The sequence below is a fragment of the Setaria viridis genome, chromosome 7 (assembly GCF_005286985.2).
Source record: "Setaria viridis chromosome 7, Setaria_viridis_v4.0, whole genome shotgun sequence".
Classification (NCBI taxonomy): Eukaryota; Viridiplantae; Streptophyta; class Magnoliopsida; order Poales; family Poaceae; genus Setaria; species Setaria viridis.
In genome coordinates, this window is record NC_048269.2 from 20,965,894 (window position 1) to 20,989,485 (window position 23,592).

General features: G+C 47.8%; 5 protein-coding genes across 8 annotated transcripts; all 5 read left to right on the forward strand.

The window, feature by feature from the left end:
• Positions 1-1,386: 1,386 nt before the first annotated feature.
• LOC117864511 (uncharacterized) lies at positions 1,387-5,483 on the forward strand. The gene is made up of 2 exons (XM_034748644.2): positions 1,387-1,562; positions 3,053-5,483. The coding sequence occupies exon 2, from the start codon at positions 3,394-3,396 to the stop codon at positions 5,260-5,262; it is 1,869 nt and encodes a 622-aa protein (XP_034604535.1). The 5' UTR covers positions 1,387-1,562; positions 3,053-3,393; the 3' UTR covers positions 5,263-5,483.
• A 746-nt stretch (positions 5,484-6,229) lies between these two features.
• Positions 6,230-8,427, forward strand: LOC117864512 (uncharacterized). Its single transcript, XM_034748646.2, has 5 exons — positions 6,230-6,628; positions 6,714-6,763; positions 6,859-6,982; positions 7,093-7,200; positions 7,564-8,427. The coding sequence occupies exons 1-5, from the start codon at positions 6,445-6,447 to the stop codon at positions 8,181-8,183; spliced, it is 1,086 nt and encodes a 361-aa protein (XP_034604537.1). The 5' UTR covers positions 6,230-6,444; the 3' UTR covers positions 8,184-8,427.
• A 3,822-nt stretch (positions 8,428-12,249) lies between these two features.
• LOC117864510 (uncharacterized) lies at positions 12,250-15,425 on the forward strand. 3 transcript variants are annotated; one of them, XM_034748641.2, is made up of 2 exons: positions 12,250-12,414; positions 12,679-15,425. In XM_034748641.2, the coding sequence occupies exon 2, from the start codon at positions 12,811-12,813 to the stop codon at positions 15,055-15,057; it is 2,247 nt and encodes a 748-aa protein (XP_034604532.1). In that variant the 5' UTR covers positions 12,250-12,414; positions 12,679-12,810; the 3' UTR covers positions 15,058-15,425. The 3 variants fall into 3 exon arrangements, with proteins under 3 accessions (XP_034604532.1, XP_034604533.1, XP_034604534.1); XM_034748642.2 differs by having other exon boundaries at positions 12,705-15,425; XM_034748643.2 differs by lacking the exon at positions 12,250-12,414 and adding an exon at positions 12,441-12,634 and having other exon boundaries at positions 12,705-15,425.
• A 148-nt stretch (positions 15,426-15,573) lies between these two features.
• Positions 15,574-19,510, forward strand: LOC117864513 (uncharacterized). Of its 2 annotated transcripts, XM_034748647.2 has the most exons (6): positions 15,574-16,026; positions 16,413-17,626; positions 17,721-17,770; positions 17,964-18,084; positions 18,206-18,313; positions 18,565-19,510. In XM_034748647.2, exons 2-6 carry the CDS (start codon positions 17,446-17,448, stop codon positions 19,185-19,187), a joined length of 1,083 nt encoding a protein of 360 aa, XP_034604538.1. In that variant the 5' UTR covers positions 15,574-16,026; positions 16,413-17,445; the 3' UTR covers positions 19,188-19,510. The 2 variants fall into 2 exon arrangements, with proteins under 2 accessions (XP_034604538.1, XP_072151005.1); XM_072294904.1 differs by lacking the exon at positions 15,574-16,026 and having other exon boundaries at positions 16,042-17,626.
• A 738-nt stretch (positions 19,511-20,248) lies between these two features.
• On the forward strand, positions 20,249-23,424 carry LOC117862661 (uncharacterized). Its single transcript, XM_034746162.2, has 5 exons — positions 20,249-20,685; positions 20,869-20,918; positions 21,941-22,064; positions 22,177-22,284; positions 22,667-23,424. The coding sequence occupies exons 1-5, from the start codon at positions 20,502-20,504 to the stop codon at positions 23,305-23,307; spliced, it is 1,107 nt and encodes a 368-aa protein (XP_034602053.1). The 5' UTR covers positions 20,249-20,501; the 3' UTR covers positions 23,308-23,424.
• The last annotated feature ends 168 nt before the right edge of the window (positions 23,425-23,592 follow it).

The window sequence follows — 23,592 nt, forward strand, 5'->3', positions numbered from 1 at the left end:
GCCTGAATTTGGATGTCCAAAATTACTGTTGTAGCACTGTAGCACACTGTAACGTTTAGTTTGTATTTGTGAATTATTGTCCAAATATTGACTAATTAGGCTCAAAAGATTCGTCTCGTAAAGTACAACAAAACTGTGCAATTAGTTTCGATTTCATCTACATTTAGTACTCCATGCATGTAGCGCAAGTTTGATGTGACGGGGAATCTTCTTTTTGCATAGTGTCAAATTTGGGAGTTTGAATGGAACTAAACAAGGGCTAGGTCTAGTCGATACAACGAGGGGGCGTTTGTTTTTAGTTCCTTCTAAAAATTCCTATCACTCAAATATTTAGATATTAATTAGAAGTATTAAATATAAATTAATTATAAAACTAATTGCACAGATGGATACTAATTAGCTTCCATCTGTGTGATTAGTTTTATAATTAGCTTATGTTTAGTCCTCCTAATTAGCTTTTGAATATTCGATGCGACATGAATTTTAGTCCGAAGTCCGGACACCCTCCTGAGTCGAAAAGATTGCCTTCACTCAACACTGTAAATTGCCTTTTTAACGGAAAATGATGTTCCTTTTTTATTTTTGGAACTTTGGTTGGGTTCTGAAGCTGTTTTCTCCATCCTTATGCTTTTGCATTATACTAGATTAATGGATGGAAATGAATTCTCACATTTCGGCTCACCACACCGGCAAAACCGAAAAAAATAAAAGGTAATTAGTCAGTAGTTTAATTGTGCTACTTTTGTCACTACGATGTGTAGTTGGATGGCAAATGATCCCTAGTAAAACCATGCATGTTGAATGCCACCCCCGATGGCAAATGTCCAAACCGTAGCAAAACACATAAGAAAGGAGATAAACAACTTCTCTACTAAAAAAACTCATGAACCTCTTTGCATCTGCTAAATAAAAGGAATGGACAACCGCATCAGTCCTACAATCCACATAGGAGTTGTGTAAGCTAAACAATCACTCTGGCATGCTTGAGGGAATCTCTATTGCGAAATTATCTAGCACCCGCTAAAGAAAAGTGTGCGTTAAACATTCACTTTGGCATGTAAAAAAGTGAAAAGAGAAGAAAATTACTTCCATGCTAGAGAGAAATGGGTTGGTCCACATCAATTCCACCTTTACAAAAAAAATGCTACTCGTATTTACTAAAATATTTCACTACGGAGTGTGGACAATCCCAGCCTGAAGTTTATGTTGTCAGCACATGGAGCCAATTCAAAAACAAAGGCAAATAAACTAGTGCTCACAGCTGGGCGCCGCTTGGCTTGCCAAGCCAGCCGCCGAGCTGAGCCAGCCAGCCAGCAGGCTTGCCAGGTAATCCCGCCGTCATCCACCCGTCCGCCGTCCCAACCCCACCCCACCCGCACCCGCACCGAGGAACCCTACCAATCTCTTCTCGCCTCGTCTCGTCTCATCTCAGCAGCGGCATTCCATTTCCATCCTCCCTGCTCTGTTGAGAACACAGGAGGTGGCCAGCCACCAGTCCACCACCACCGAAGCCAAAACACCTCCCCGTCTCTCCTCCGCCCTCTCCGACCCCCGCGCGCGAGGTGATGCTTTGTTACCCCGCCTCCCCTCGCCTCAATTCCTCCCTCCCTGGCTCCCTCTACCTCTCCATGATTCGTATGCATGCTATGTTCCTCTTCCCTCTGCCTGCCCGTGCGTGATGTTACGGGCACGAGAGGTTTGTGATTAGTAGTTGGTGCCGAGTCCGCCGTCAGGTTACCTCCTCAGCTGTCTCGATTGGTTTGGCCGGGGAATTCCCTTTTCCGATTTCCATCTCCTGCCGGGTGGTGGTGACGCTGCGTTTAGCCTGTTATTAGATCTGTCCTGCCCGTGCCCTGTCGTTCTACGCTTTTGCGAGGAGAACGAGAGTTGCGAGATTCGGGGGTTTCCTTTGACGCCTAGGATGGGAGTAGGCCGCCTCTGTTTTTGGAGTACCTAAAAGGTTCTTGTTTTGGGGTGTTCTGCCGTTCAGACGGTATGGGGCTCTGAGCCATGTTTACATGGATAAAGGACATCTGTTTTCCGGGGTTTTTTTTTCCCTTCGAGCACCTCCCTCCTTGTTCTGTTTTTGCTTCCCGCCTGGCTATACTACTGCTCGAGAGCTCCTTAGTGTTGGTATGTTGTATGTATGCGTATTTGACAGCAAACCGCCGTGTCGTTTCCCAAAGGTTTCTTAGAAACCTGGGGAAGGAAAATCTTGTCATGGCTACAAAATTTCAAAGGGGGTTTCAGTTTGCTCATCGTCGAGTATTAGGACGTGAACCCAACTGGTCAACTATTAACTTGTGTTTCGACAGATTTGTGATCCGGTTGTCATCCTATGTTTCTAAAAAATGGAGAATTTGAGAACTTCCGTTTGTGGATTAAGGTCTAGATAGCTTCAGTTATTCTTAGCGCTCAACAACCATGCCAAAACTTTTGAGGGAGACGTCATATGTGCATACAGCAGTGGTTCACCGATCCTTACGTTATTGTACCCTAATAGGGAGCACTGTGGAAGATCTATGTAAAACCCCCCTTTTTGGATTAAGCTAGTAAAGACATTTATTAGCTACAGCTAGATAGCATCCAGGGGCCAGAAAGCGGAACAGGTTCTGCTAAGATCTTACCCCTTAGAATTCCACCTGTGCAAATTCTTGCTCCAGGTATCATTTGGTAAAATCTTAACCTGCAATTCTCAAGTGATTGGTGATGCCCTGCCTTCCTGTTAGCTACCCGTGTTCCATGATTTATGCACAAAAAAATTCAATCTGTTAGGCACTGTTACTTTTGGGAACCAACTTTGCTTGCTCTACTTCAGTTCACAATAAAATTCTTTCCAAAGTACCCAGCCTTCCACTCTTTCTTCTTTCATATGTTGGCCACCTTTTATTGGCTTAAGAACTCTTTTTTTTTTTTGTAAACAGAACGGCTGCATTTTTACTGTATTCAGCATTTGACAAATTGTACTGCTGCTAATTAGTAAATAAGATAATGCCTACCATATATTTTAATTTGAATCTTATCTAACACTGTTTTTTTGGTTAATTTCAAGATTGTCCAACAACAAAGAATTTGGATGCTCCTGCCTATGCATGATGTCAACTACCAGAGATACCGTTTAGTGCTGGGGAAGTTGTGCAGTTTTGGATCATAAATTCCTCAAAAACAAGGCAACTATGGACCGTGCAGACACATCTGGGTTTGTCAGTGGTGGTTGCTTCGGTACTACACTCCTGCTGATATTCTTCCATTTCGTTTATTCTACAGTCCGTGCCTGAAAGATCATCAGGAACCCTTCAGCTACTCGGGCAGAAAGATCGTCAGGCCCTTGTTCTTTAAGCTCTCTAGTGTTTTATCTCATTTTCTCTCCCACCATTGTGTGTCTTAACTGTGATGGATAACAGTTTTATGAACATCCCCCACCTGCCTCCGATGAATGACCCCTTTGTGTTGGGATGCTCAACACCAAGCTCCACCATGGAGAACATGGACCAAAGCACATTCTGTATGGACGGTCTGAGCCCAGCAATGGCTAACTGTAGCCACTTCAATGGAAATATGCAGATAATGAATGACATAACAGCGAGAGATGATGGCAGCAGGTTAGTCCTTGGACTGGGTCCAACACCCAATTTTTATTCTGCAGATTGTCAGTCCACTGGGTCAAAACAAGCTGAGAGGTTGTCCGGCCAGAGTTCCACTTTCACTGATCCAGGGACGCTGAGGCTTGGCCTTCAGATGGATGGTGGAGAACCAATTCAATATCTGCAAACACCAAATGGAACAGTCCATTCTTTTGGTGTTGTTGACGAGGCTTCAACATCTGCTACTGTAAGGAACATGGGTGGTTACATGCCATCTCTACTCTTTGCTCCCCGCTCCAATTGTACTGTCAATGAGGCACAAGTAGAAACCCCAGATTCTCTAGACCTCACACATAACACCAATAACAGTCAGCATCATCGTCAGCTCAGCCCTGAACCTTCTGCAATGACCGATTCTTCATTTGGTGTGAGTTCTGATGTTGTCACTGCAACAACTACATCAGAACAACGCAGCCATCCGCGACATCCTAAGAAATGCAGGTTCAAGGGTTGCTCCAAAGGTGCAAGAGGTGCGTCAGGATTGTGTATTGCTCACGGAGGTGGGCAGAGATGTCATAAACCTGGATGCCATAAAGGCGCTGAAAGCAGCTCTGCCTACTGCAAAGCCCATGGTGGAGGTCGTCGGTGTGAGGAGCTTGGTTGCACCAAAAGTGCAGAAGGAAAAACAGATTATTGCATTGCTCATGGTGGAGGCCACCGCTGTGAACATCCTGGCTGTCCTAAAGCTGCACGGGGTAAGTCAGGGCGGTGCATCAAGCATGGTGGTGGGAAGAGATGCTCTGTTAAAGGCTGCATTCGGAGTGCCGAGGGGAAAGCTGGATTGTGCATTTCTCATGGTGGTGGCCGACGATGCCAGTACCCGGACTGTGGCAAGGGTGCTCAGGGCAGCACATTGTACTGCAAGGGGCATGGTGGTGGTAAGAGGTGCATCTTTGATGGTTGCAGCAAAGGCGCAGAGGGTAGCACACCTCTGTGCAAAGCTCACGGTGGTGGGAAGCGATGCATGTTTGAAGGAGGTGGCGTCTGTGCAAAGAGCGTGCACGGGGCTACTGAATACTGTGTGGCACATGGAGGAGGGAAGCGCTGTTCCGTGCCTGGCTGCACCAAGAGCGCCCGTGGGCGCACTGACTGCTGCGTGAAGCACGGTGGCGGCAAGCGGTGCAAGGTTGACAACTGCGGCAAAAGCGCCCAGGGGAGCACCGACTTCTGTAAAGCCCATGGTGGAGGCAAACGGTGCACATGGAGCACAGGCTGTGAGAAGTTCTCCCGTGGCAAGAGTGGCTTCTGCGCCGCGCATGGTACCATGATGGCTAGGCAGCGAGAACAAGATGCAGTGAAGAATGTAGGAAGCATGATTGGACCAGGTCTCTTCAGCGGCATCGTGATGTCATCAGCCACTGTGGGAAGCAGCATGACGAATGAGCACTCGTCCTCAGGCATCAGCACCGCGTCAGATTGCGATGGCACTGTTAGGAGCCAATCCATGATTCCTCCGCAGGTGCTGGTTCCTCGCTCCATGATGCCCCCTTGGTCGTCTGAGCCTGTGGATGGGGGCAGAGAGGGAGGTCATGTTGTTCCTGAGGGGAGGGTGCATGGTGGTGGCCTCCTGTCACTTCTCGGTGGCAGCTTCAGGAACGCTGATGTGGAAAAGCTTTGAAGCTAGTGCTTTTCCATCTGCAAATTCGGTCAGTTTGTTTGTATATAAACGGAGGCGCTTTGCCGCCTATTGAATTCGTATTGTACTTTTTCTTGTCTAGATAAACGTTTTGATTCGGTTAGTCCATTGTAAAGTGGTGACTGGCAATTGTTATGAACTCTGTTGGCTTGTTGGTTCAGTCATAGCCAGTACTTGCAATAAAATTTGTGTATTTATATTGAGCTGCTCTTATCTGTTTGTGCATTATTCTTCTTAAGAAATTTGGTTATCTTTTTGTTTGTTTATTATTCTTAATGATAAGGACCTTTGTGGTTATGACTTCCGTAAGCTTAAATCTTGTCTTTCTCCTGATTCATGCGTTGTTCTTGGCACTATAGTTTTATATGGTTAATGCAAAACGATCCTATCATCCGGAAACCCAATTTCTGCAAGAACTCATCACATACATGTTTCATTTTGATTGAATTTGGTAATCACGAAGGCTTGATTGAACGAAAATAAAACTCTGCACCATTTGGCGAATTTGGCCAAGAGGTGGCGGAACCACACGATTAGCACCATCTCAGATCGGTACTAACGATGAGATGGAATGAAAAGTGAGGCGAAACTATCAGCCGATCCATTCATCCATCTCACGAAGAGAGTGTGTGAAGAGACTTGTAGGGTTTTGTCAGTTGAACTTTAGCTGGTCCAAACAGTTTTTTAGATGTTGCTCCTGTCAGTCAGAAAACATATCTTACTGGTTTACAGAGTTCAGTTGAAAAAAATATCTTCACCGTTAAACAAAATGAGTCAACCAAGGCAGATCCAAACTTAGGAGATCCACCGTTCATTCTGCATATGGCTAACAGCATCTCAGATCGCTGAACCAAAAATGAAACATGCTATGAATAATGTGAAAGTAAACGATCGTACAAATAATGTGAGACCAGCCGCCATAAACTATACGAGTTGATCTCAGATCTCTAGAAAGAAAAGATCAAAAGAAGGATCGGAATGCCAGCATAGCAGTGTGAAGCTCTAACGTGTTCCTTTGTTTAAGACCCATTTGAGCAGAAACTGGAGAAGATCAGCTTATCATCTGCATATACATATCCGCGACTACTCGTCCCAGCTGCGCCACATCTCCTCTCCTCTCTGTAACGTGCACCCTACTCTGTGGGAGCAGCATTGTTGCCAGCAATGGCGAGAGCCGCGCTGCTCCTCCCTGTTGCTCTGTTGCTGTGTCTTGCGCTGGCGGGCAGCGCCGGCGCTGCGAGGAAGATGGTCGGGGTCTACGAGCTCAAGAACAAGAAGGGGGACTTCTCCATCAAGGTCACCAACTGGGGAGCCACCCTCATGTCCGTCATCGCTCCTGACTCCGAAGGTATGTCTTCTCTGCTTGCTTCCAAGAATCCTTTTGCGCAATGCTTTGTGTTTATTTGCATGCTCATGTGAATTTCTTGCTGCAGGGAACTTGGCTGATGTCGTCCTTGGGTACGACACCGTTGCTGGGTTTGTGGTAAGATCACAGATCTCTCTGTTCTCGCAGCTCCTAGCAGTGTCTGCATTCTTCAGGGATTAACATACACTGCATATGTACCGCTGCTCAAACAGAACGGTTCTTCTTACTTCGGTGCGCTGGTCGGCCGTGTGGCCAACAGGGTCGCCAAGGGCCGCTTCGTTCTCGACGGCAAAGCCTACCACCTCTACATCAACGACGGCAAGAACGCGCTCCATGGTATGCGCTCTCGTTGTCGGGTCACTCTCATGCATGGATCACGACGTGCCGTCACTGATCGATCGACCACTGCTGTAGTTTAGTTTAATCTCGCCGTCGTTGTTCATCAGGTGGCCACAGGGGGTTCAGCAAGGTCATCTGGACGGTGAAGGAGTACGTGCCTGACTGCGACTCGCCGTACATCACCTTCTACTACCGCAGCTTCGACGGGGAGCAAGGTAAACGAACGCAAAAAGCGCCAGAGAAAATATTCATATAAAAACGTAAATATACGTATTCATTCACGAATCCACTGGCAAATCCGTCCAAGAAGTCAGATTTGCAGTCTCAAAAAAAAAAGAAGTCCAATTTGCAGTGTCATCCACTGATTGCGATGATTTTTTTTAAGTTAGCTTCTGATCTCCAAGTCAAATTTCCAGTCTCAGAATAGGAAAAAAAAAGATATGCCCAATTTGCAGTATCATCCACTGATTGCGATTAGTTTTGGACTTTATTCTAGTTAGCTTCTGACCTTGTGCCCAGTGCCGATGAGCTGACTTTGATCAAAATTTAAACGGAACGTGTTTGCACGTGTTGGGCAGGATTCCCGGGCGACCTGGACGTGTACGTGACGTACCAGCTGTCCGGCCCCTACGACCTGAGCCTGCACATGAACGCGACGGCGCTCAACAAGGCGACGCCGGTGAACCTGGTGAACCACGCGTACTGGAACCTGGCGGGCCACGGCAGCGGCGACGTCCTGGGCCACGTCATCCAGGTGTTGGCGTCGCAGTACACGCCCGTGGACCAGTCCATGATCCCGACGGGGGAGATCGCGGCCGTCGCCGGCACGCCCTACGACCTGCGGCGGCCGACCCCGTTGGGCTCCAGGATCGGCCTCGTCTCCGGCGGCGGCGCGGTCGGGTACGACGTCAACTACGCGGTGCACGGGCAGGGGTTCACGCCGGTGGCGCGCGTCAGGGACCCGGCGTCCGGGCGGGCGTTCGAGCTGTGGGCGAACCAGCCCGGCGTGCAGCTCTACACCAGCAACTGGCTCAAGGACGAGAAGGGCAAGGCCGGGAAGGTGTACGGGAAGTACGGCGCGCTGTGCCTGGAGACGCAGGCGTTCCCGGACGCCGTGAACCACCCCAACTTCCCGTCGGCGATCCTCAGGCCCGGCGGGGTGTACCGGCACGACATGCTCTTCAAGTTCTCCTCCTGATCGATGACACCTTGCACGAGTACCTGCGCGTCACTGTGCAGTAGCAACAAGGTCAGCGTGCCAAATGTAGTGAGTGACGTTGGTTACAAGAGGTGGCTCCTGCTAGTAGCTAGCGGTGCTTTGTGTAACGAAGAAACGTGCGTGGTGCATCCGTGAGCACAATCTTGTGCTGAACTTCTTTTTTGGTCGCGTTCGTCAGTAGCCGTTGTGGCGTTGTTAATCAAAGCAAATGTTTGGCGCATCAGCAATCGTTGTTAATACCAACTCGATCTAGCTTGTCCTATCCAGCCGTGCACAAGCCAGAGTTGGGACTTGGCTCGCTCATGAGCTAGGCTGGTTTGTGGTTTGGTGCACGCAGCACGCGGGAGCACCGCCAATGTAGGCGATAAAACCTGCAAAGCACCACCTCAACATCCCCGTTTGGGTCGCTCCCACCACTCTCACCGCTTGTCTTTCTCGGTGACGTGTCGCCTCTCCTCCTGATCCAAACGTCACCCGGAGCAACGGTAATTTTGCCCCCTCCCCCTCGGTCCTTGTCTCAGCTCCGGATCCGCCGCCTCCTCCCTCCACTTGTGTTTCTTTATTGGTGATTTTTATTTGTCATGTTTTACCCTCTTCAAGCGTTATCCTCGATTGGAATATTTTGACTTTTTAACATTTCAAATTGATATTTTCTGTTTATAGATGTGTTTACTGCTTCTTGGCATCTAGTTTTTTTTATGATAATGGATAAATCGGTGGACGGTAATGTCAATTTTTTTACAAGGTGCTCTAAATCCCTGAGATGCAACCCACCAAACACCAACCAACCGAGCAAACGAGTACATGTCATGATGTTCTAACGATGAGCGTAGAAACTACCTCGTGATTTATTCTACTTCTTCCCCTCCTATACTCTCTTTAGCTTTTTCTTCTTCAACCTTCCTTCACTCTCCTTTGCCTTCTTCTTCAATCCCAATGACATAACGTCATCGTCAGTTGCCTTCCTCCTCCTCCTCTTCAACAACGTTGAATCTTCTGGCTATCTACCACCGGTCCCACGGCTGGCGGCAACCTCATCATCATGCTGCGACGACCCACATCCGACCCCTTCGCCTCAATCCTACTGAAAGAGCATCTAGGCCCTTAGTGGGCTTTGATATATCGAATGACAATATGATTAAAGGTCTAATGAACTTGTTAAGTCTATGAGCAGGTTATTTATATTGATGAACAATCTTTGTGGGAAGAATTTAAAAGGCTCATACAATGAAAAGAACAAAGTGGAAAACTTATGTGAATCCCATGATGGTTATATGAGATAGACGATAAGCAAATTAAAGAAAAGATGGAGGCATGAGGGTATTGACATATTGGTTGGTCTCTAAATAAAATGAGAAGCTTGTTGTAAGTAATTTGGATATAAAAGTCAAAAGAAGATATGATCTCAAGTAAGTTTCACTCATGATGTCAAAGCATAGCTAGACTCAAATACGGCAGCGATTGGATGAAGAAATCAAGCAAGTGATTAGTACCGAGGGACTAGGTAAAGTATGGTCAAGTGGTGACTTAGACCATGAGCTTTACTAGGGTGAAGGGGCTAGTACTTGGAAGATTTTGAGGTATCAAGTCAAGCCTTGCCGAGTATAGCAATGGGATGCATCAAATGTTTATTGAGTCATATGAAGAAGTGACTTGTGATCTAAAATTGGTTTTTCACTCATATGTGATTGAATATTGATCCAAGTCACTAGCTCAAGGTTGAAGTGCTCAAACAAAAGAGACAAAGGTTGATGCAGCTCTCAAGAAGACATGATTATCAAGTATGGCATGGTTAAAGGAAATGAAGCTCAAGAAGATGAACATGGTATATTTATTTTAATCTTGAGTTTAATCAAGAGGGATGCATCACATGATCATTTGACATAGTCTCAGTGCTCAAGTATCCTATGTGAGGAAAGAACCACAAAAGTCACACGTACACACTAACGGTCAGAAAGTTTCGGAAGTTTCCGGAAATATTTTCGGAAAAATCAGGAACTCATCTTGCAACGACTGGTTGGTTTGAAAACCGGAGGTTCCAGTTTTGGGCAAACTGGAAGTTCTGATTTTGGTCTAACATGTCTAACGGCTAGTGTTTGGGGAGTGGAGTATTTATACCCCACGACCCCCTCAGTGACTGGTTGCTGTTTTTGCAGTTGCTGGTGTGCTTCTTGCCTGTTCTAACCTGAGCCAAAGCCAAATAGCTCTCCCCAACCCCTCTTTGTGAAGTAGTGTGATCTTTATTAAGATCTTGTGAGTTGGGTAGTAGAGAGGAGTTATTTGAGAGTACTAGAAGAGCACTCATTCACTTGAGCACTGATATGCCTTGTTAAGTTATAAGTGAAGCATTTGTTACTCTTGAATGTGTTCCTCCTAGACGGCTAGGCATCGCCCAAGATCTACCAAGGTGTGGTGAGCCACGGGACAGTTTGTGCAGGTCAAGCTTCGCCTCCGAAAGGAAAGAAGCTAACTAGTGAAGTTGGGAAAGGGTTAAGTGCAACCCGGCTTCCTTGAAAGCATCCAACGGATATGTAGAATTCATCCGGTGGTGAATCTGAATTTCGGTGAAACAAATCATTGTGTCCCCTCACTGGTTTGCATACATTTCCCCTACACTTCTACTTAATTATTAATCTCCTTACATTGGTTGATCTACTCGGTTGTTAGTGTTTGTGAAGTGCAAGAACTTTGTGTTTCTACTAAAGATACATCATTTGAGCATACTCTTTTGAGACTGGTTTGATCTTTACATCTCTTGCTTAACATAAGGTTTAAGGGGTTGTCACTGCCAGGATAAAACCGGAGATTCCGATTTTCAGACAATGAGATATTCTTTCGATGTTTAAGGCGTGTGTTTCATATCTTCGGAAAATTCCGGAGAGTTTTTCGGAGATTCCAAAAGTTTCGAAATTCTCCGAAAGTATTTTCAGAATATTCCGAAAGTTGTTGATTAATTTGTTTTAAGTGATGACGATTTTGGATTACTCCTATTCCCCCCCTCTAGGCAACATCAAGATCCTTTCACCTACTACCCTAACCTATTTTATTGCTTGCTTCCACCGTCAGCCCACCCACCGGTTGTCTTGCATAGCCCGACCGGTGGTGCCCACTGGCCATCACTCTAAACCATGGATCCCTCCTCAACAATCTAAACCTAAACCCTAATCCTAATACAGTCGTCTTCTTCTACGATGTCGCAAAAAGAGTGTGTGTTGCTACAGCTAGCAATGCACGTGCGCCCTCAGAAAAATTAATAATTTTTTAGGTAACATATTTGAATCGTTCGTTTTGGATTAAACAGATCTGGCGTTTTGTACCTTGCATCGCTGCATCTTCTCGTACAATCCGTCCCACACTTTTCCGCGTCCTTTTAATGTCAATGCGTTATCTTCCGCTGCTAGGTCAACTACAACACCCTCAGCGCACTCTAGCTAATCTATTTTGCCACTCCTCCACAGTCAACACTGCACACCAGCTATCCTCGTTTGCTCCATATTCCATCCACCGTTTTGCCCGACGCCCACTTTCTCTGCCATCCAAACTGCTTCTGGAGGCATCCCTCTTGGCCCAGGAGGTGGTTATGGATCTCGAAAACCCTAAGCTCAAACCCACTCTGATACTTTGTATAGAAATGAAAGGAGACATGGTCGGCCCATAACGTCCATCACTTAGAGAATCACCAGATTTTATGAGTCCGATCTCTATCATTTATGAAAAAATTGGTTCACGTAAATTTTCTATGAGGTGTGGGGCATATTTGTAGGTGAGGCAGGAGAATGGATAAGCGAGTGGGAAGAGGAGATAAAGAGGAAAAGGAAGGATCCCACTGCAAAGATGAGATTTGATGTTTCAAAAGGGGTTGAAAGTAAATATCCCAAATAGTAAATCCAACGGGTATATTTTCATCTGCTGAGAGATTCGACGACTGCATTTCGATGATGTCGTGGATCGGCTATTTTTGCTGAGAGGTCCATGGAATTTTATATATTTATATATTCGAATAGAGGAAAAAATGATTGAGGAATTAAAAAAGGAATCAGCCATACGCTGCCATCGAGGGCCCGAGCACGGCGCTGGCTGTTGGGTTCACCGTTCGCCGGTCTCCCGTGCACCTCACTCTCGTGATTTTCCCCAGGCGGCGATTATCGGGCGACGGCGCCGCCTTCGCCGTTCTTGGTGCCGCCCTTCGCCCGCGACGAGCACCCACCAGGTATGCCCGCCCCTTCCCTTCCCTCCCCTCCCCTTCCCTTCCTGCTGTGCGAAACCGAGCACCCCAAACCCTAATGTTAGCCATTTGTACTCGGATCTGAAACATTTACAATTATATGCATGTGTAGCACCTACTAACTTCGATTCTTTGCAAAATTATGGTCTCGTGTTACACCGCTCACCCCTCTCCTACACTGGGTTCGCCCCTGTTTACAGCTGCTGTAAGTTTCGTAATTTTAGGTAACATTCACTTCCATTTTTACAGGGTTTGAAAACATCTTGTATGCTCAGGGTTCGGCGCTGACTGGTGAAAATTGTTTGGGGGCTCTGAGGACCGAAATTCTGTGAATCAATTGTAAAGAGGTGTGGCTATTTGTACTTTCCGAGGTGTGAAGAAATGGAATGCAATAGAGATGAGGCCAAAAGGGCAAAGGATATTGCAAAGAAGAAGTTTGAAGCGAAGGACCTGCAAGGTGCCAGGAAATTCGCTCTCAAGGCTCAGGCACTCTTTCCCGATCTTGAAGGCATTGCTCAGATGATTGCCACCTTTGAGATCTATCTTGCTTCGGAGGTGAAGGTTGCAGGGGAGAAGGACTGGTACTCTATCCTTTCTGTTACGACAGCAGCGGATGATGAAACGATCAAGAAACAGTACAGGAAGCTTGTTCTTCTGCTACACCCTGACAAGAACAAGCAAGTGGGTGCTGAGGGTGCTTTTCAGATGGTCAAAGAGGCATATACAGTGCTTTCCGATAAAACCAAGAGAGCAGTATACGACCAAAAGAGGAATGTAAGGGCATTCCAACAGAGGACAACTCAATCAAGTAAGGCAAGTGCGGCTCCTGGTGCATCTAATGGCTTCTATAATTTCGCAGCTAATGCTGCTGCCGCCTCCAAGCCAACAGTAAACAAGAAAACAGCGGGACCAGCAACACCTGCCGTGCGCCGACGCCCACCTCAACCTCCACCACCATCCGCACCCTCTCCTGCACCTTCCTCTTCTACCCCTGCACCTGGGGCGAAACCTCCTACATTTTGGACCTCATGCAACAAATGCAAGATGAATTATGAGTACCTCAGGGTGTATCTGAATCACCATCTTCGTTGCCCTAGTTGCCGTGAGCCATTCCTAGCAAAAGAGGTACCAATACCACCAACTGAGACTCTGGTTCAGGATTCAAACAGCAGTGGTGCAAATAAAAATGCAAGAACTAATAGAAATATGCAGTGGGGTCCATTTTCAAGGGCTGCTGGTGCAGCTAGTGCCACTGCATCATCTGCTGCTGCTGCTCAAGCTGCTAATGTAGTTCATCAGACGTATGAAAAAGTTAAGAGGGAGAGGGAGGAGGCACAAGCAGCTGCGAGAAGGGAGGAGGCTCTTCGTCGGAAGTACAATCCTCTAAAAAGGCATGGAAGCATGTCAGAGAACATTAATCATGGAACAGGTGATGTTGCATCAGGAAAGAAGATGAGGACTAAAGATTCTGGAGTTGGTTCTTCATCGGTCGTACCAGGTCCTGGAGCAAATTGTTTTAGAGTGCCTGGTGTGAATATATCTTTTTCAACCAACATTGGGGTCTATGAGTTTCAAGGCGTTAATGGTGGACTCAATTGGAAAACCAGGCCTCCAATCCACATAAGTTTAGCCAAGACCTTCTCTCAGTTGGATGTTAGGGGTCTTTTGCTGGAAAAAGCGAAAAATGACCTGAGAAACAAGCTAGCAGAAATAAAAAGTAAAACATCCAAAGTTGCTGCTAGTGAAAAAGCGAGCAAGAAACATGTGGTTAAGGAAAATGGAGGGGATAATGAAGCTCTCGCATCAGATGATCCTACTACCAGTAAAGATGTTCATGCTGATCCAAAAGAGATTTGTTCTAATATGAGCTCAGATGCTGAAAATGAAGATGATGACCCCTTGTCCTATAATGTTCCTGATCCTGATTTCCATGATTTTGACAAGGATCGCACCGAGGAATCTTTTCAAAGCGACCAAATTTGGGCTACATATGATGACGAAGATGGCATGCCTCGTTATTATGCATTTATTCAGAAAGTTCTCTCCTTGAAACCATTCAAGCTCAGAATGTGCTATCTCGAATCAAAGACAAATAGTGAATTTGGGCCTTTGAATTGGGTTTCTTCTGGCTTCACAAAGACATGTGGTGATTTCAGGACTGGTAAATCTGAAACATGTGATATAGTCAACATGTTCTCTCACCAGATGAAATGGGAGAAAGGGCTGCGTGGGGTTATCAAAATTTATCCACAGAAAGGTGACATCTGGGCTATTTATCAGAATTGGTCCCCTGACTGGGATGAAGATACTCCAGATAGTGTGCTCCATGCCTACGATGTGGTTGAGGTGCTAGATGGTTATGATGAAGATCATGGCATCAACGTTATTCCCTTAGTTAAAGTTGCTGGGTTTCGAACAGTATTTGAGCGCCAACAGGATCTGAACGCTACCATGAAGATTCCCAAAGAAGAGATGTTTCGATTTTCACATCAAGTTCCTTTTTACAGGATGTCAGGCGAAGAATCTCCAAATGTCCCCAAAGATAGCTATGAGCTTGACCCAGCTGCTATTTCTAAAGAACTCCTTCAAGGGAACACAGAAACAGTGGAGGCAAATGGAACTTCCTAATGTTGATTAAGACAGTTGACGACGGTCTGCCTTGGTTGACCTTACCATTTTGAAGCAATCAAGCAGAAGTTGTCGACACTTGCAAGTTTTATAGTTTTCCTTCTACAGCTTTTGACAATTACCTTTGCATAGAAGGGTTAGAATGGGGTCAGTCATTAAGGAGTCAGCCGCTTAGCTAAAAGGTGTAATTAGGGTTCTCTGACATGAATTTTGTCGTGATACTATACTTAGTAACTCTAAATGTGGGTGGAGTACTAACGCAAAGCTCATGTAGCAGTTTTTAATGTCAGTGTTGACATTGTTTTGTCTTGAATGGATCTAATGTTTTTTTCCTGGGAAATCAAAATGCTAATCAAGATATTATGTCATGTCCATTTGTTGGTTCCACTATTAAAAGCAACCATATATTGTACATGATAACTAGCAGGGCTTCATTCCATAGTTCTTAAATTCCTTCCCGCTGTGCTATACTGTGTGGCAAGCACATCAGTGTGTGCGATCGTTTGTGACAGCTTGTGTTCATATATTGTACATGATATCTAGCAGGGCTTCATTCCATAGTTCTTAAATTCCTGCCCGCTGTGCTATACTGTGTGGCAAGCACATCAGTGTGTGCGATCGTTTGTGACAGCTTCTGTTCCTTTTTGGAAGGAAATGTTTTACTGGAGACCCCAATGGACTCCTATTTTTTCTCTCTTCTTTTCCTTAGTTCAGAACTGTTCCTTAAAATAGGCTAAGTTAGTATTTTGCTGGAGAAGGCCATCGATGTGGTCCTCACTGAATACTGTATATGACCTTCTCAAGGTCATCGAGTTATAAGAAATTAGTGCATTTCTGTCATGTTTTGCTTCAGTTGTGCATTTCATGTCATACTCTTGTACCCTGCAAATTTCATGGATGTTTTCAGGCTTTGAACCCCAGAAGTCAATACCAGCGATCATCATGTGGTCTGAATTCGAGCACCAGCAGGTTAGCCTTTCTTTCTTTCCTTATTTTTAGAATTTTCAGGGCTAGTTTTGTGCAAAAAAGATCGATACCATTAAGGGGTTAAAAAGAAAAACCTAGCCGTGCTCTAAATGCCAGCTGCATTTTTTGGCAGTAATAGATGGCTAAAAATCTCACTGTAATTACAGTGCTCCAGTAAACATTCATCCTCTGCCTGTAGTCCTGTACCTACCTTTCCCTCATCATGAGCAATTAGTCCATATAAGCTTTTGATGCAGTGGTGGTGTCATATTAAGATTCCATCTTTGTTTGCGCATTCATGCAGAATCTTGAACTTTGATTGTGCAATATAGTTTACAAATTTTTGAAGCTGACAGTAACAAGTTTTGATTCTTTGTTACTGAGAACAGAAGCCTGGATGCTGGTGCGGAGGACTCTACTGTGAAGCTCCTCCAGAACAAGGAGCTGGAGCGCGTCATGAACTGCTCTGCACAGTGTGGTGCGGTCCAGGGCAAGGGACTGATGGTCTCCCTCTCTATGTTACAGCAGCTGTAGAGATCTGGCCTTTAGGTAGGTTGTCTGCTATGAGATTGGAACAAGGTTTTTGAGCTGGCTGTTTTTTTTTTGGGCCTCTTTTGGGCGAGGCATAGCCACATAGGAAGAACCCTTGTATCTTTGCATAGAATCATATGGCAACGCATAATCTGAGGAAGTATCGGACACCTATCTTGGTCTGGATCTTATCTGATATGCAGACGCTATTCCAGGAGCATCTTTGCCCTGCCTTTGCTCAAAGGGTGATGTACTGATGTAAGTGCGGAACTCACCTGTTTTCTAGTTAATAGATGAGATCCTATGAGAAAAGAGGGCAACACAGGTTGACTACACAAAGCATTGGTCCTGATGATGAGAGTAGAAACATGTATCTAACAATTCACCTTTAAAACCTAAACCAAAGGTATTGCACCAAATAAAACTGAAACCCAAACTATGTTATATGAGAGCACTGTCTACAGTTGCCCAAACATGATTAGATATGTTCTATATTTGTTGTTTTCCTTTTTGCTTATGATTATTGTATGCAAGGTTGGAAGGGAATTCTTGTGTTGAAAGTTGAGGTGTATTGTATAAGGACCTCGTGTGTTTAGTTTGTTTATACCACAGGCACGGTTTCCATGAGGGCGCAAGGGGGAAGAGGCACAATTAAATTGAAGTAGCAGCAACTCTCCTTTTTCAAAATAAAGTACCAGTAATTCTCAGATCTCTAGAAAAAAAATGAGGCGTTGGATTACAGCATGGGGATGCTGAGTTTTGACCTTTTGTCACTGAAAATTTGAGAGAGGAGAATAGTGAAGGGCATCTAGCCATCTGCATATATACATCTGTTCCTTCTCTCATCTTGTAGGGTGATGCACACTACTCTGTGCTAACAGTGTCACCCAAATGGCTAGAGCTGCCTTGCTCCCTGTTGGTTTGTTGTTGTGCCTTGCATTGGCCTGTGGAGCTGATGCAGTGAGGAAGACGGTTGGGGTCTACGAGCTCAAGAACAAGAAGGGGGATTTCTCCATCAAGGTCACCAACTGGGGAGCCACCCTCATGTCTGTGATTGTTCCTGATTCCAAAGGTACGGTTTCCTTGCTTCAAGAATGCATGCCACATATTGTTCTGTGATATAGTGCATGGTGCATGACAAGCTTTGCATATTTCTTGCTGTGTAGGAAATCTGGCTGATGTTGTCCTTGGGTATGACACCCTTGCAGAATATGTGGTAACGTCATAAATAATCCATGTGCAGAGTGTTGTGTATCTAAAAGATGCTTCTAGCTATTTGTAGCATGCAGATCTAACAAAAATAATCCATGTGCGGCCGCCGCAATACCATACAGAGCGAGTTTAATGTTTTCCTTTTGATGAACCGGACTTCTTGTCTTGAACTGTAATCATGAACTATACTTATTCAGGATGCTTCTTCTGCCTTTGGAACTGTGGTTGGACGAGTAGCCAATAGAATCGCCAACGGCAGCTTCGTTCTCGATGGGAAAACCATCCATCTGAACAAAGATGGCACGACTGTACTTCACGGTAAACTCCGGAACTCACTTCATTTTCTCCAACCTCATGTGAGAATCTCAATGCGCATCGATATGTATGACCTATGGTTCACTGGTTTTGTTTTACTGCCATTGTGTGTATAAATCATAAGGTGGCCTCAAGGGGTTCAACAGAGTCATCTGGACGGTGAAGGAGTATGTGCCCCGTGGGGACTCCCCATACATCACCCTCTACTACCATAGCTTCGACGGGGAGCAAGGTATGGTGCAAACCAATGCATGTACACCCAAAAACTATACTCTTAGAAACGTTCTTTCACGTAAATCTTCATGTTGTGCTGATCTTGCTGAAATTTGGCGACTCCAAGAAGGTCAATCTGAAGTTTGAGCAAGTTGATATATTCAGTTCAGTCGTACTCATTCCAATGAGCTGACTTAAACTTGTTTATCTCCCACGAGTCTTAACGTTCTTACCCAAAACGCGATGACGACGCATCTGATGGTTTTGCAGGATTCCCTGGCGACCTAGACGTGTACGTGACCTACCAGCTGTCCTGCCCGTACCAGCTGAGCGCCCGGATGAACGCCACGGCGCTGAACAAGGCGACGCCGGTGAACCTGGCGAACCACGCGTACTGGAACGTGGGCGGCCACGGCAGCGGCGACGTCCTGGGCCAGGTCATCCAGGTGTTCGCGTCGCGGTACACGCCCGTGGACCGGAACATGATCCCCACGGGCGAGGTCGCGCCTGTGTCCGGCACCCCCTACGACCTGCGCGCGCCGACGCCCCTGGGGACCCGCATCGGGCTCGTGTCCGGTGCCGGCATGGCCGGGTTCGACATCAACTACGCGGTGGACGGGGGCGGTTGGTTCCGGAAGGTGGCGCGCCTCTGGGACCCCCAGTCGGGGCGGGTGCTGGAGCTGTGGGCAGACCAGCCAGGGGTGCAGCTCTACACCAGCAACTGGCTCGGCAACGTGACGGGCAAGGGCGGGGAGGTGTACGGGCAGTACGGCGCGGTGTGCCTGGAGACGCAGGGGTTCCCTGACGCCGTGAACCACCCCAACTTCCCCTCGCAGATCGTCAGGCCCGGGCAGGCGTACCGGCACGACATGCTGTTCAAGTTCTCCTTCTAGCGCCGGCGAGCCGGGAAGTTTGGTCGGAAGAGCGATCGGTCTTATCTTGTGCGGGTTGTGTTGTAATAAGGTCACTGTACCAGAACGCGGTGTCGTTGCTAGAAGTTCCTCCGACGCGCCATAGTAAGGGTAGGGGTGTGTATTTGAACTTTGTCTGTCAGTATTAGTCTTGGTGATCCTTTCGCTCTGTCTGTCAGTAGCTTAGCACAAAGCAGCAGGGGCATGTGTTGAACTGCTTACCGCCCGGCGGTAGTCTCTGCCGCCGGCGGCGGCGGCGAAGGGAGTTGTTTGTTGTGTGATGAAGGCTTGGTATGTTTTTTTTTTTTGAGGGGGGATGAAGGCTTGGTATGTGTGCGCTGGGCCCAGTGCCCGTTTGTTTCTTTCTCGTGGCCCGTAGCCCACTTAGCCCAGCGGCCGTCCGTCGTCCGCGGGATGGCAACGTCGGCCCGGCTGGTACACTCGCATCGCAGCCCTTTCCAGTGCGAAACTCGAGGGCGTGCAAGTCGCCTCCCGTGCTAGACTGTTCTTGATCCACGCCTGCAACGGATGCGACCGTACGACTTGTGGGCTTCCACGCCGCGCGTGCCTGCCGTCTCGACTGCAGCCGGACAACGACGCCGGCGCCGCCCGCCCGCGTTCACTTTCACTCCCCCGGCGAGGCGGCAACGCCTTGGGCAACAAAAGGCTAGCTAAAGGCTAAAGCTGTTTTCCGGACGCTGCGCACGCCAAGTCACCAAGTGATCATTCTTGCCTGATCAAAGCTGCGGATTTTCGAGTGCGTGCGCACCCACACATAGCATCCATGCGTGTCAGCGTGGAACCGGCGATCCGCCGAGAATGTGCGTACGTCCCGGCGCTGCGCTGGTCCACCACTATCATCATGCGGCGCATTCGCCACTCGCAGTCCATGTGAGTGTGAGTGTGTGACACCCTAGTGAAACCCCTTGGACAAGGGACGGACGGTGGGATGGGTGAGACCGCGAGATTGGGCCCCGGGGAGGCGGGGACAAAGGGAAACGCACGGCACCGGCGCACGGGACAAGCGCTGCCGTCCCCCTCCGGCGTGCTGACAATTCAATCGGCGGACCTCGGGACGACGGGAGCAGGAACCGAGGGAGGAGTGACCACTACAAATTGGCAGCATCTTATCGCACGCACCCCATCTATATCTTTGACTGCATCCGTCCATCTCCATCCCGGGTAGCTGTCGCCGGTCGCCCCGTCGACTCCTTCCGTCCTCGTCTCCTTCCTCCTTTTTACGTCGAGGGGCCTGACAAGCTGACACACACTTGCTGTGTTCGGGAAGGCCGCATCATGGCTAGAGCCCCGGCCCCGCTGCTGCTCCTCGCGCTGCTGGCCGCCCTCGCCGCGGCCGCCGGCGCAAATGCGGCCGGGAGGAAGATGGTCGGCGTGTACGAGCTCCGGAAGGGCGATTTCTCCGTCAAGGTCACCAATTGGGGCGCCACGCTCACCTCCGTCGTCCTGCCGGACTGTAAAGGTGTGTCGCGCGCGATCCTGCGCGTGCCTTTCTTGCTTCTTCTTTCTTCCAAGACCCCATGGCGCGGGTTTCCCCGCGCTGTGATTACTCCCTTTCCCCTTGCTTCGGGTTTCTGCGTTCAGTTCATCGTGCTGCGTATTCCGAGTGGGACTGAAACCTTTGCTGCCCAACTTCTGCTTGCAGGGAATCTGGCTGACGTTGTCCTCGGCTATGACACCATTGCTGATTACGTGGTAAGCTCGCAGCTCCAATCGCTCCAAGTTCTTCTTAACACAACTTGTGCCGTGTGTCCTCTGCTTGGTTTAATTTCTATCTGCATGAGTTAGAGGACTAGTATGTGTCAGTGAGTCACCTCGCCGATCGATCGGCCCGCGCAGATTGTACGACTGCATAGCGTAGTCGGAATCTGCGTGATTATACACCCTCGACACTGCATACCTTTACTCACTCAACTGCCAATTTTTACTGAATGATTGACTGAATCTGCCATTTTAATCTTGCACACCATTTTGGTTTCATCCGCGAAGCAGATGTTCGCAACTTAATCGCCGCCCCCACCTGAACATCCGGCAAAACCACCGTCAGCCAGTCAATCATTCAGACATTAAAAACCAAGCTCATGGACCATAGGACCGTTTCTGTCGCCTTCAGTTTGAGCTCAGTTTTCTACACACATGGAGGTCCCAGGCATTGAAAACACGCCCCCCACAGAAAGAAAACTGAGATGTGTTGGCCGCGTCTCACAGCGACATGCTAAGAAAACAAAGATGAGTAAGGAAAATATACTCTGACGACCAGAAGAATCGACAAAAGCGATCAGCTGGATGCAGTTTTCTTTGTGCTGGTGCCTGGTGGCCATGTTATCTTGCCCGTGAGATGGTTTATGAGATCGAAATGAGGGAATAATAAATCTTCACCATGTGGTGCCTGTCAGGCCTGGCAACTTGTTCCCTAATTTTTAGCCATACAGAGGTAAGCTTCACATCTCTGTGCACGGTGTGGATGTGACTGAACTAAAACCTGCATAACCACAAGCAAACTCTTGTGCCAGCAAGTAGGGAAACTTTTCAGATCTTTTCCAAACAAAAAGCTTGGCAGCATGTTTTTTGGGCAAAAGAATCGTCTATAATCGTCGGAAAGCGATGCGATTTCCACAGTATCACGTTGTTCCTGATTCTTTTATTATTATTATGGAGGTATAAATAACTAAATAACGCTCCTAACTTCATTTTGCTGTCGGGATCTTTCTGATCAGAATGGTAGTTATTATTTTGGAGCGCTCGTCGGCCGCGTAGCCAACAGGGTAGCTAACGCGCGATTTGTGCTCGATGGAAAAGTCTATCATCTGGTCCCTAACGATGGCAAGAATGCCCTCCACGGTACGCCTCAGAATCCAGAGACTTCAAAATCTTGTGCACTTGGGAGAGAGAACTCCCTGGCTCTCCATGAACACTGATTGAATTTAACTTGATCTTGTTTACTTATTACTAGGTGGTAAGAGGGGGTTCAGCAAGGTTATTTGGACTGTGAAGGACTATGTCGGTGGCGGTGACTCCCCGTACATCACGTTGTACTACCACAGCTTCGACGGCGAAGAAGGTAACACCTATGCAAAACGATGATAGTATTAATATACACCCCAATATGGCACATGGTTGTGTTTCTTTATTTTTAGGAGTAATCATCTTTGACCAAAAAAAAAATCAATGTTTTTGGCTATCCCAGACAGTCAGATCTGGAGCATTTAGTTGTGCTACTGTAGATTTGACCAACTACTGTAGAGAGCTGATTTGACAGACTGAAAGCGGCACGTTTGAATCAATCCATTTTTTGTAGAATTGTAGGGGAGCTGAATTAACAGAATGAAAAGCGAGAACGGCATTTGCGTTCAAAGAAAAATGAAAGTGAAAACGGCACGCTTGAACAAACTGTAGCATTGCAAGTGCTAAACAAATAAATTAATGTACTCTGCTTGAAACAGGGTTCCCCGGCGACCTGGACGTGTACGTGACGTACCGGCTGTCGGGCCGCTACGAGCTGAGCCTGCACATGAACGCGACGGCGCTGGACAAGGCGACGCCGGTGAACCTTGCGAACCACGCGTACTGGAACCTAGCCGGGCAGGGCCGCGGCGACATCCTCGGCCACACCGTGCAGCTGTTCGCGTCGCGGTACACGCCCGTGGACGGCGCCCTGATCCCGACGGGCGCGGTGGTGCCCGTGGCCGGCACGCCCTACGACCTCCGCGCGCCGACGCCCGTGGGCGCGCACGTCCGCGCGATCTACGGCGGCAAGGCCGGGATCTACGGGTACGACACCAACTACGCCGTGGACGGGGGCGCCGGGGCGGCGGCGCTGCGGAAGGTGGCCGTGGTCCGGGACGGCGGCGGGTCCGGGAGGGCGATGGAGCTGTGGGCGAACCAGCCCGGGGTGCAGTTCTACACGGGCAACTTCCTCAAGGACGTCAAGGGGAAGGGCGGGAAGGTGTACGGGCAGTACGGGGCGCTGTGCCTGGAGACGCAGGGGTTCCCCGACGCCGTGAACCACCCCAACTTCCCCTCGCAGATCGTCAGGCCCGGGCAGGTGTACAGGCACGACATGGTCTTCAAGTTCTCGTTCTAGCTGGCTGCTGTACTATCGAGACGACTGTCACCTGGGAGCTGAGAGCCTGAGAGGCTGAGACACAATAAAAATATCTGATCTGAAGTCAATTTGCAAATACTAATGTTTTATCGCCGAGATTTGTGTGTGCCCACGACTTGTGCAATCAAATTTAGACCACTATGTTCCCCCCAAAAAAATAGACTACACTCTAAAATTCAGGATCTGATGATCTTGTTGTTACTGGGCCAAACGTCCACGGGCCACGTCCTAGCCCATAGGAGGAGGAGGTCCACGGTCAACCGG